Source organism: Crocodylus siamensis, chromosome 2, assembly GCF_052110815.1.
Source record: "Crocodylus siamensis isolate JL-2025a chromosome 2, ASM5211081v1, whole genome shotgun sequence".
Lineage (NCBI taxonomy): Eukaryota > Metazoa > Chordata > Crocodylia > Crocodylidae > Crocodylus > Crocodylus siamensis.
In genome coordinates, this window is record NC_143396.1 from 176,397,024 (window position 1) to 176,408,790 (window position 11,767).

The window sequence follows — 11,767 nt, forward strand, 5'->3', positions numbered from 1 at the left end:
CCTGCATACTGGATTCAGCCACAGCCTAATCCCATGCTCTGGCACAATCCAACATGCAGGACCGTTTCATCCAGCCTGCAGGGCTCCCCTCAGGTCTGGAAATTTGGCAGTGGGGGAGTGGTGGCAGCATTATTTGCCCTAGCTTCCAGGGCCACAGCAATTAATGCTGACACAGCACCCCTGCTTCCAAATTTCTGGACCTGTGGAGAACCAGAAGCCAGATGACATAGCCCCATGGGAAGGATTCAACCTACAGGTTGGAGGTTGAGCACTACTGGTATCTAGTCTCTCTTAGTTCGTTCTTAAGTGGCAACGCAAGGGGGGACTATTGAGCAACCTGTTACAACAAGTTGTCAATCAAGGACAGAGGCATAACAAGGCAGCAGGACACCCGGGGCAGCAGCGACTTTCAGCTGCTGCTGTGCTGCTGGTGCGATTGTGTGGGTGAGGGCAGTAGCTGTTATTCTTCTGCTTCCTCCCCACCCTGCCCCCTGACCCCAGGTTCATGCCCAGTGCTGCTGCTCTAGCACCCCCCACCTTAGTTACATTACTGATGAAGATAGGTGAATGCATGCATCCCTTCTTCTGGAGTTCTTTGATTTTATTTACCTTGCTAGTATAAAACACAGAATTATATAGAAAGTTGTCATGTACAGTTCCACCTAATTATACAGTGACTTCAGCTGAGCTTGGCAATGTACAACAAACAGCTGAGGACCTGGCTCACTGTTTTTTGCTACTGATGGATGAGGAATGATGGTGACAAAAATATATTACTTAATATCTTTTCTTTTCTGTTTTTTAGTCTAATCCAAAGTACAAAGGCGACTTGAGCCCAAGAGGAATTGGGCCCTCCAGTCCTACTCACAAGCTACCTGTCAGCTATGCTGGTGATAAGTGGGGAAGTGAAATGTTAGCCCGGAACTCTTCTACAGATGCCAAAGAACGTATGTGCCTAGGTTCTTACTGCTCAAAAAAGTTACTGTCTACAGGAACATTTGACCTTATATAGTGCATTACACAGTCCAAATAACTCAACATTGTAATTCTGGAATTGGATTTAATTAAGAAGCTTTCTTTTGTATTTCCTTTCCTTTATTCACATTCAGCGTTAACACATTTCTCCATCTATTTCTTAATCCTGTAAAATGAGTGATCCATCTACTGTTTCTATCAGTCAGTCACTGTTTATGCTTGCCTGTAGCTATGCATCTAGATCTGCAGGCAAGGGATTAATATGCCAAATAAACCCATGAGAGAGGGAGGTTTCTTAATCTTAGTCTGTCTGCCTAATAGCATGTAAAAGGGCTGGAGCAGCAGGCATGAACTGTATAATTCCAGTTGCCCTGGCACACTCACTTCAGAAGACAATCATAAAATTGCCTTCTGAGGCCCCACATACAAATGCTGCTCTAGGTAGGATACCATAAAAACAGCCATAGGGAGGCATATCAGGGACAGGCCCACAGTATGGCAGAAAATCAGGCAGGGCTACAGCCCACAGAGTAGCTTCTTTGCCTATTCCAGCCTTCTTAATCATGTGTTGGGGAAAAAAACAGCCAAAGATTCAGAGGGCACAAAGGTGGCTTAATGCCATCTTCTTTCCTACTGAGCTGAGTGTTCTCTGTTTGCCCCAGTCTCAACCCCCCTCAGTTCAAGTGTCTCAGTGCCCACAGGGGCACCAACAATGCGTTGCAATAGCTATATCTGGACCATCAAGGTTGTTTTCTGTAGTGTTGTTCTTTATGTATTCCCTAGTATGCAAAACCTGTAGTACTCCATGTGCAAAACAATTCCTTCTGTTTTGTGGATATTGCTAAGTAACCAACCACACCACCTCCCATCTTACTTAAGCATAATAGATTATATGTGTATAAAGCCATCACTTTAAAAGTGGACCTGCAGCTCTATTGGTCACCACCAATCCCTTGTCTAGATTATTGCTTAACATAGTTTCAGAAGAGCCTTAGTAATCTCTCCCCTGATGGCCACAACATGGAACCATTCCTTCTACAACTGCATTAGTTCATGGGTAGGTAGGAATATGGCTTCCTTGGTGTCCTGCTAAACTAAAAGCATGCCATTGAATTGTCATCATATATTTCATAGATTTCTAGGGTCAGAAGGGACCTATTTGATCATTAAATCCAACCCTTTGCTTTGGGCAGAAAAGAGCACTGGGGTCACGTAACCCCAGTTAGGTGCATGTCTAATTTCCTTTTAAACACCTCCAACGTAGGGGAATGCACCACCTCGCTCAGAAGCCCATTCCATATTTTGGCAACCCTCACCGTAAATAATTTTTTCCTGATGTCCAATCTAAATTTGCTGTCCTTCAGTTTATTGCTGTTGTTTCTAGTAACCCCAAGGAGTGCCCAGGTAAACAGAGTATCCCCCATTCCCTGCTGACCTGCCCTCCCCACCCCCCCGAACTCTTCAGAATCAGGGCAAAGGATTGATATTTTAAAATCTCAAGAATGAAAGAGGAAGGGGATTCTGTGTACTGTTCACCAGCCCACCAGCAATAATAGTAATGAACCTGATCCACCTAATAAGTTTCCAGCAAAAAAAAATCTTTTTTTTGTCAAACTTTACTTCTTTTTAAAAAATATTGGCAAGCACTTTTCAATAAGAATGTCCTGACAAGGCCTACTAGTAAGAAAGCTCCAACAAGCTGAAAACAAGTTGGTTTGCAGGGTGTGAGAAAAGTTCTCTCATACCTTATGAAAATTACTGTTCAGTTGAAAACAGCCCCTTAATACATACATTTATTAAACAGTCATTTAAAATTTGCAATTTTGCACCATAAAGTAGAACATTCTTTTCCTTTGGAAATTATACAGCTTCAGTAAATGATCATGATTATGTGAATAAGAAATCCCACATAATGTTTCAGTTCAATGAGCAGTGAATTCACACCAATGCCACTGCCACAGTATACAAAAGAGAGAGCCTTCAGGTATTTTTTTAGAGGTTGGCAAGTTACACCCAGCGGAGAGCTACATAGAGCAGTTAGAGTTGTATTCCCTTTGTCATTACTGCCTAGTCCAGATCTGGTAGCAGACAGCTATATGATGCAGTCTGATCTCTGTGGGCTGTCTCTCTTTTCTCAGCATCACCAATAGCTATTTTAAAATTCTCTAATTAGTCCAGCTGGAATTGTAGAATTTAGGCCAAGACGTTGCATTACAGAGCTCCAGGTATTATGCATACAACACTTCCACTAATGACTTAATCATTTTAAGAGACAATATTCCTACTCCAAACCCACAACTAGCTTTTTGAAACCTAAGAATAGATTCAAAAATTGCCATGAGGATGAGCATCTGGCTGTTATTTTGGATTCATTCTCTTCATACTTATGAAGAGGTATTTAGAAATGTAGCTTTTAAAAGCAGACAGGGAGAAGACTTCTACAGCTGAAAAGGGAATTTAAAGAAGCAGCTGCTAGCTTTAGGGTCTGTGGGAAATGACTTAATCTAACAGACTGCACCATCTATCTGCTGCACTTCTAAAATGACAGTAGTACAATTCATTTTTCCTTTGTACGTTGTTCCTGGGGTGGGTTCCATGATCAAAATGTCATGGCTCAGTTGGACTCCAGCAAAGACTTAATGGTGTTCTTTAAGTTAAAATACACAATTAAACATGCTTCTAGATTTCCTACATTTTTCAAATTTTTATAGAAATGAGGGAGCTGCAAAGTCAGCCCCTACTTTTACTAACAACTCATGTGATCCCCCTTCCACTGAGTCCAATGGATTGCAATTTAGGACAGAACTTCAGGCCCCCATTTCTAATTTGTCATCTGAAAGCATACTCTGTTTTCTAGAAATGATTCACCATATGGATGAGGTGAATGATGAGCTACTAAAGAAGATTACAAATATTAAAATCCAGCCTCCCCAGAGAAACTTCAGAGTGGAGAAGAGTCAACAAGCTCTCGTGCCCCTAACATTTGAGTCCACCGCTGAAGAAGTCAAAGCTTGGCTGGAAGCAAAATCATTCAGCAAAGGGTAAATTTCCACGTGATGCTAGATGATGTACTAAATCTTCATTAGAGAGGGGCAGCTGGGGGAAACTTCTGTTGGAATGGAAAGACCTATTTTTATAAATGTATATAGTTTGTGAGCAAGATGCATGTTTGTACCCACATCCAGATACGTCCCATGAAGCCAGTAAAGAGCTCAGAGTTACTCTTTTCTCCCTCCTATATTACTCAGAGACAACAAACAATGCAAATTACAGCCCTTCTCTTCTTCCCTGGTGTGGCTCTCCCTGAAGCTCCTCCCTGCGGACTGTTGAGCTCTTCAGAAGAGCACTTCTACTATCCTCATAACCAGGGTGGAGACAATAAGCCTCCTGTAATGGAGTTGGCAAGACTGACACCTGCTGACAGGGTTGGGTCACAGGAGAACACCTTACAGCTGAGAACACAGAAGCACTTTACAAAATAAAATATTTTAAGGAAGGGCTCAGAGGGACTAAGGGCCAGAATTGTAATGGTACATGCATGCCTAATGCCTGTTGGTTTAAAAATCCTAGGTGCCAACCTTGCATCTCAAGCCTGAAAAACTTGGCCTTGAGTAATTTGTTGAAGACTATAGAGGTGGTCCATAGGGGAGCTGGGATTAGAATTTATTAATTCTGGGGTCCAATGCCTGGGATGAATTGGTCCCAAACACCTCTTTCCTTGAGATTATAATTAACTTCTATATAAAAACCAAACAAGAGCCACTAACTTTTAGCAATAAGATTCTTAAATAGAAATATACTCATGTTCCAGAAGGCTAATTTCCTGGTGGCTTTTTAAATGGATAGTATCCTGCTATAAGGCACACATTTACTGGTTTATCTCTTTTGTCTCTTTTCCCAATCCCATATGAGCCTAATGTAAAACAGTCATGATACCACTTGTGTTTACCTAGGACTGTTGAACACCTTGGCATACTGACTGGAGCCCAGCTTTTCTCCCTGAACAGGGATGAGCTGAAGAAAGTGTGTGGAGAAGAAGGAGCGAGGGTGTATAGTAAAATTACAGTGGAAAAAACATTCCTGGAGGTAAGACACTGACCCAAAAACTTGTAGCTCAGTGGTCACCAACCAGTTGATCTTGATCAACTGGTTGATTGTGGAGCCTCTGACAGTTGATTTCAGTCTGTCAGAGGCTCCGCGATTGGGAGCGGCAGGCCATGCACGGCTGGGCTAAGCCACAACCCCTGCCGCCCAAACCAAGCTGGGTGAGTGGGGTCAGAGGCCGGCAGCTTGTCCGGGGCCTGAGGGAGGAGGGGACCAGGGGCAGGGCAGTGGATGGGGCAGATGGGGGGGAGGGGGCAGTAGATCCTGGGGCACCAAAACGTGATCTTCACCATAAAAAGGTTGAAGACTACTGTTGTAGCTAAACAACAATCAGGATCACAAATATTAGTGAGCTTCATTAAATAGGCATGTTAAAAGCATGTTTTATTCAACACGTGGTAATAACACATCTTGGCCTAAGAGAAATAGAATCTTGTGAAAACTACAACTGTGAAACAACAGGCAAAAACCTCAGTGGAATAAAACAAAGAAAAGATTTACCTTATTAACTTAGTGATAGAATCATAAAACCATAGGGTTTCAAAGGGAGCTCATTGGTTATCTGAACCAACCCCCTTCACCAATGCAGGAATGCTGTCCCTAAATTCATGTGGGCCAACTTTTTTGGCAGGCATTAGCCCCACGCTCTCCCTGAGTGCCACTCCAGTCCCTTTTCCTTACCTAATCCGCTGCTCAGCTTTCTGCTACCTGCCCTGCAATCCCTGACCAAGCTGCTGCTCTGTGTTCTGGTTCCTGCCCTGAGCTCCCTGCCTGCTCTGCTGCTCTGCTTTCTATTCTTTGTTCTATCTGTCACTGTGCTGCCTGTCCCTTGCCCAACCTGCCATGTGCCATACACAGAGGCTACCCATGTCACTTTTGACACCTGTGCTGCAACTGGGCCACACCTACCCTAAAACATCCCTGATCAAATCGAAATCTACCATGATAAAAAGATGTCAACGTGTATTTTCAGATGCAACTAACCTAGCAAAACAGTAATTTCTGGAGCCATTTTGTGAGGTGCATTTAAACAGTTTATAATACGTACAAGAGCTCTTGACTACCTCTATCACTTTTTTGGGGGGGGAGGGGAAGTATTTTTAAAAGGATTGATGTCTTTACATTTTGCTTCTGTTCCAGAAAAGCAGAGGGGAGTCAGAGCTTCAGGAAATTATGAAACGCCGCCAGGAGAGAATTGATTCTGGAATTTAAAGTTCTATCTGCTTTCTTCAGCTATTAGTCCTAGTAGTACAGAAAAAGGGAATAAGAGCAATGGGCCCTGACCCAGACAAGAGATGACAGAGATCAACCACCTTGCAGTGTAATTGCCATCAAAGCAACACTTCCATGGACACTGTTATTTAGGAGGATACTCACTCACCAAGATCCTAGCTCATTGGGAGAGAAATTTTAGTATTGCATGAAGTATTATTTTTATATCTATATATTTTATACTGAAATGTTATGTGCATGCAGTTCAGAACGTAAGCAGGATCAAGAGTCATTCATGTGATCCTGAATGTAACAGCACAAGGCTGGATTTCAGCAAGCAATGCACCCTCAAAGCCTATGATGTACTGCTGTATGGTCTGATAAGAAGAGGGCAACTAGAAATAATGCTCAGAACAAGCAATGCTTAGAGTGTCTGTACCAGACTAGTAGAAGACTACATGCCCTTCCCCCTTACACACACTTCTTCTCTTCCCCCACACTGCCTTTTGTGACAGATGTATTAAGCAATGTATCCTATCCAGTGGCAATTATGTTTCCTTCTTCTGTTCCACCCCCCTCTTTTCAAAGCCTTAAAATATTTTAAATAAGGACTGGGCCTGTTATTACACGACTTTACTGTGTAATGCAACTATTGTAGGCTGGGACCTCCTCTTTAAGCACACACACGGGGCTGTTGCTATCTTTGAGAAGCAGACAAGGGCTTTAACTAGCAAGATCAGAACAAGTACCAACCTGAAATTATTTGAAATCTCCAACTGGCAAGTCCTGTCTGACTGCATCAGTCTACACAGTGGATAGTCATGGATAAGACCTTAAGGGATCTTCAGCAATAACTAAATACTACTCCCCTACTGGCAAACTGCAGTGTTGCCAAACCCAAGACTTCATCAGTCGGAAGTTAAGCCTATAAAGCATGCTCCTGACCCAAAACACACACAACACTCTTCCCAATGTGTGCACTCACAGGCCCTGCTCTAAAGTTATTATAACAATTTTGTAAATAGCAATCTGAACAGTAAACATCTAGTAAGTTTAATGCAAGTGGAAAAGGCCATATAATATGCTGTTTAAAAATGAAAAATATTTTGAAAACAAGTCTGAAAACCTACTTAATCATGTCAGTGCCTTTGTTAATATGTCAGTTCTGTTTTTCCTAACCATTATAAACACATACATCATCTACGGTGTTCAAGATTTAAGCATGAAGACATGATGCCTAGTGAAAGTAATAAGATCCGGTAATTGTGCAGTTGTAATTTACACTCAAAAAGTTGGAACAAGTATAGCAGGGGTGGCCAACCCGCAGCTCCAGAGCCTCTTCAGAAGTTAATATGCATCTCCTTGAATCTTTGCACAAGCACATGGTGATCAGCTTCCTTAGCCGTTACATCACATCACATGACACAACCACTTGCAGCAAGCACATTACTCAGTTTAGACTCGGAAGTTTGGACTCCAGAGCTGCAGGCTGACCACCTGCATTGGCGACCCACGGGGGTGCATGCGGTTGCACATGCACCCCCTGAGCTTGGCAGTACACCCCTGCCAAAAGTGCTGCTGATGCTGCTGGTGGTACCTGCAGGCGATCGCCGCTCTCCACCTCTCACCCCCCTTGCTGTTGACACTGCTGGTGGCATCTGCGGGTGGTTGCCAACCACCAGCTGGCATTTGCCCCCCCCACCCCGCCACTGACACTGCTGTGGCTGCCTGCAGGAACTCCTGCCCCCACCCCTGTCGCCAATACCACCTGTGGGCAGTTGCTGAGTCCACAACCCAGCCTATGGGGGCATGCAGCATTCATGGCCACCCCTGTAGTATAGGGTCCATCTCATGGATTTTACTGTGCACAGCAAAACCGGCATATTTTCAGTTGACAGACCATAGACATATGTATTTATTCTTAGACCAGCCTGATGGAGTGGGCAAGGCAAACATATTGATGGGAATATTTACTGTCTGAGATGGAAGTAACTTTGATCTGTTCTCTTATTTACGTTGATTAACCCCAGTGGAAATTCTGGCCCTGTTCCTACAAAAGCTTGCACATGTGTTTATCTTGCACAGTGACCAGTGACCCACTGCCTGCAGTGGGAGTTCCAGGCGTGAGTTTGTAGAGGTGGGGTCCACACCTGTATATTTAATCAAACACACCTTGATTCATGATACTGAACTGTATTCAGCTGTACATGGAGGACTGGATGCAGAGAATTGGTTTCTAAATTAAAGGACGCTGATGCATTATTTTTTTCTTTAAAATGTTTCAAGTGGATGATATAAAAAGGCCTTTCAGACAGCCCTTTTTAGCACCAGTGGAACTATGATAGAGCAACAGGAAGGAAAACTCATCAGGTTGAGAGGATAATGTTCTTTTCCGTCCGACAACATACTTGCCACGTTAGTTGGAACTTGAAAAAGGATGCTGGTTTGGCTAAAGGAGAAATGAAGTGCATCATCTTCCTGAAGAGCCATTTGCTCTCAAATGGGATGGAGGGGAAACAAGCATCAATACTGGGGAATAAGGGTGGAAGGCAGGTTAAATATTTAGGACACTAAGAAACATAACACCATTTTTTGGTCTTTGTGTATAAAAGAAACAAAAATCAACCCTATTTGGATATATGCTAGCAATACTCAACAACAGTTCTGCAAAGAATTGTTGCCAAAGCTGAGAGCCAAGAAAGCACCTTTTAAAATAAAAACTTCATTAAACCTCATGACAGATGTCTCTTTTTAAAATTTCCATATGACTGAGCTATGCATCTGATATATTTGTACTATCTGCAGATAAAACTATAATGTACTGTACATGAATGTAATTGGACTAAGAATAAAATGATGTAACCATGCACTGCATACGATTTATTAAACTAGTTAAGTTATACATATAGCACTCTCTCTTTCTGTGTCTTAGAGGAATATGCGTGAAAATAACAGAACATAGCAGCCAAGCATAAAGGCTGTCTTTTTCAGAACATTTTGCTGGTGTGAGACTGGTGATGTATAGCAACAGCAGAACTGTAAAAATTAGGGACCTACTGAATTCATGGCAGAAGTGGGGTGCGCTGTGGCTCCTTTAATCTTGCAGATTTCTCCATGCTCCCTGCTGATTGGTGGAGGGGCCCCACTTGCAGCTCACTCCCCATCAGTGGAGAGGTGAAAACTGTGTTTTTAAATATGGTGCTATTTTTGCCTCCCGTCACTGATTAACTGAGAAGCCCCAGACGGCCCTGCTGTTTGCTGCTGACTACAGCGAAGCTAAACAGCTCCATGTTTAAAACCATGGTTTTAGCTTCCCTGCTGATTAGGGATCCACTGATTGGCTGGGGGGGGTGCATGGAGGGGACATGCAAAATTAAAGGAGCCGCCACGCATGCTACTTCTGCAGTGAATTCAGTAGGTCCCTAATAATAACATATTCCTTTTAGCTTTTCAACATCTAACCTTCAGAAGCTAAATCACCAATGCAGTGGTCATTCAGAATTAGAACTGGGTCTAGTCCAGTAATTCTCAGCTGTGGTGATGCAAGATCCCTTTAAGGGTGCCTTGTGGATGTAAATACTCTCCTCCCTACAATCCAGTACCCACCCGTGTTGCCTGTGATGGCTTCTCAGGGAACTGCTACTGCTGCCCTCCCTGACCCTCCCCTGTCCTGGGGTGGGCAGACAACAGGTTGCAGCCAGGCTTGTTCCTTCTGCTCCTCTCACGTTCTTGGGGCCAGTGAGAGAGGCTACCAGGGCAGATTGCTCCTGTCACTGCTGTGTAAGACCATGAAGGAGCAGCCTCAATGGTGTGGTTGTGATTGCCCTTACCTCCTAAGATACAGACTGGGGGTGGGGAAGGAGCAGACAGTGAAAAGGGCAGAACATGGCAGGTTTGGTCCTGTCCCTGCTGTCCTTACCTTGCACCAGCTAGATCAGTCGTTCTTAACCCTTTTATCCTTTTATTCCCCTGCTCCCCCCTTCCCTGCTTTTTCTGAATTGATGCTAACTCAGTGATTTTCAATCAGGTGTTGAGTAATTTAGAAAAGTTATGGAGAAGTGCTTTGAGGCTAAAAGAGGTCTAGGACAGGGATGTCAAACTCACCCAGGCCTGTGGACCAGATGAGAATCTCTGAGCCAGTTTGGAAGCTGGATCAAGCCATGGTCAGAGCTAACAGGCTGGTTTGGTGGAGCACCACATATGCTGCATTCTCTGTTCCAGCCCCAGTCCAGGGCTTGAACTGCAGGTAGCACACAGGCTGGACCTGGCACTGCAAGCACTGCCTGCAGTGCCACACTGGACCAGCCTCAAGTGCTGGCTCAGGGGACAGTCAAGATTGGGCCACAAGCTGTCTGTGCATGCTGGAGCCAGCATATAGGGCTGTCCAGTGGAGTGCATGCAGTGCATGCCTCATGTGGCTCTTGTGCCAAGTGCAGTGCTCAGGGCACTGGGTCCAGCCCATGTGCCACAGGTAGCAAAGACCTGGAGCAGGGCCAACATATAGTGCATGGGTTGTACCAATGCCACGGGCACTGCTCACACCACAGGGCCTGCCACAGGGCATACGCCACACATGGTACCCCACCAGACAGCTTTGCGCATTGACTCTGGCACTGCTGAAACCAGATCAGCCCCAGAGCCAATGCACAGGGTTGGTCTAGTGCAGGTACCAAAGACAGATTGCATCCCAGACCAATTGTGTGCCACGGGCACTGCCTGCTGCTTGGAATCCAGCCCCTAAACTAAACGAGCTTCGCATGTTGCATGCAAAGTTGGTCCAACACCCATGGGCCAGATCTGGCCCATGAGCCCTGTTTGACATCTCGGTTCTAGGAAATCCAAATGCTGCCGCCCCTGATGCCAAAGAAGGAACCTAGCTCCTCTCTGGTGGAGGCTATTTGGAGAATACACCCAAATTTGCAAGCACATAGGGTTTCCTATACTGCATTTTATATAAGCAGACTTATAACAACCACCAACATGGAGCTGCAATGGAAGCTAATATTCTGAACCTTCACATTTTGACAAGAAGGTTGCGGACAATGCAGTCATTATGACATTCATGATGTTTGGGAACATAACACAACGGATATTTCTATCTTTCCTTTTTTGGCTTGGGTAAAGTATAGGAGATTCTTGCAGTGAAGTGTAGTGTACCAGGCGATTATGGGGGAAATCACTCACTGCCAGAGGCTCTACAGGTGAGGCAACACAAGCTGAAGACAGGGGAAAGTCACGATCAAGATATCCAAGGCAGGTGCAATATCCAACCTGTTTGACCTGTTCAGAGGCCAGGTTGAAAGGCTTCAAAATGCATCCAGCTCCCCTTTTTCTATTATGCAACAATCTGGACAGGGCCATTAAACACCGAATGTAGGCCAATATCACCATATTGAAAAATGGATGCAGCTAGGGGAACAATGGACAAAGCCTTTCTAAAAAATAGCTGACTTCCTTTTCCCCAAAGCCCAGGGTT

At 44.3% G+C, this 11,767-nt stretch overlaps 1 protein-coding gene across 1 annotated transcript in view; it reads left to right on the top strand.

Annotated features, from left to right (window-relative positions):
• The window catches only part of EPS8L2 (EPS8 signaling adaptor L2), a 118,611-nt gene extending 109,418 nt beyond the window's left edge, over positions 1 to 9,193 (top strand). The window contains exons 18-21 of the mRNA XM_090032401.1: positions 806 to 947; positions 3,833 to 4,016; positions 4,929 to 5,061; positions 6,220 to 9,193. Of these exons, the coding sequence (XP_089888527.1) occupies positions 806 to 947; positions 3,833 to 4,016; positions 4,929 to 5,061; positions 6,220 to 6,291 (531 nt within the window). The 3' untranslated portion in view covers positions 6,292 to 9,193. The remainder of the gene's footprint in view (positions 1 to 805; positions 948 to 3,832; positions 4,017 to 4,928; positions 5,062 to 6,219) is intronic.
• The last annotated feature ends 2,574 nt before the right edge of the window (positions 9,194 to 11,767 follow it).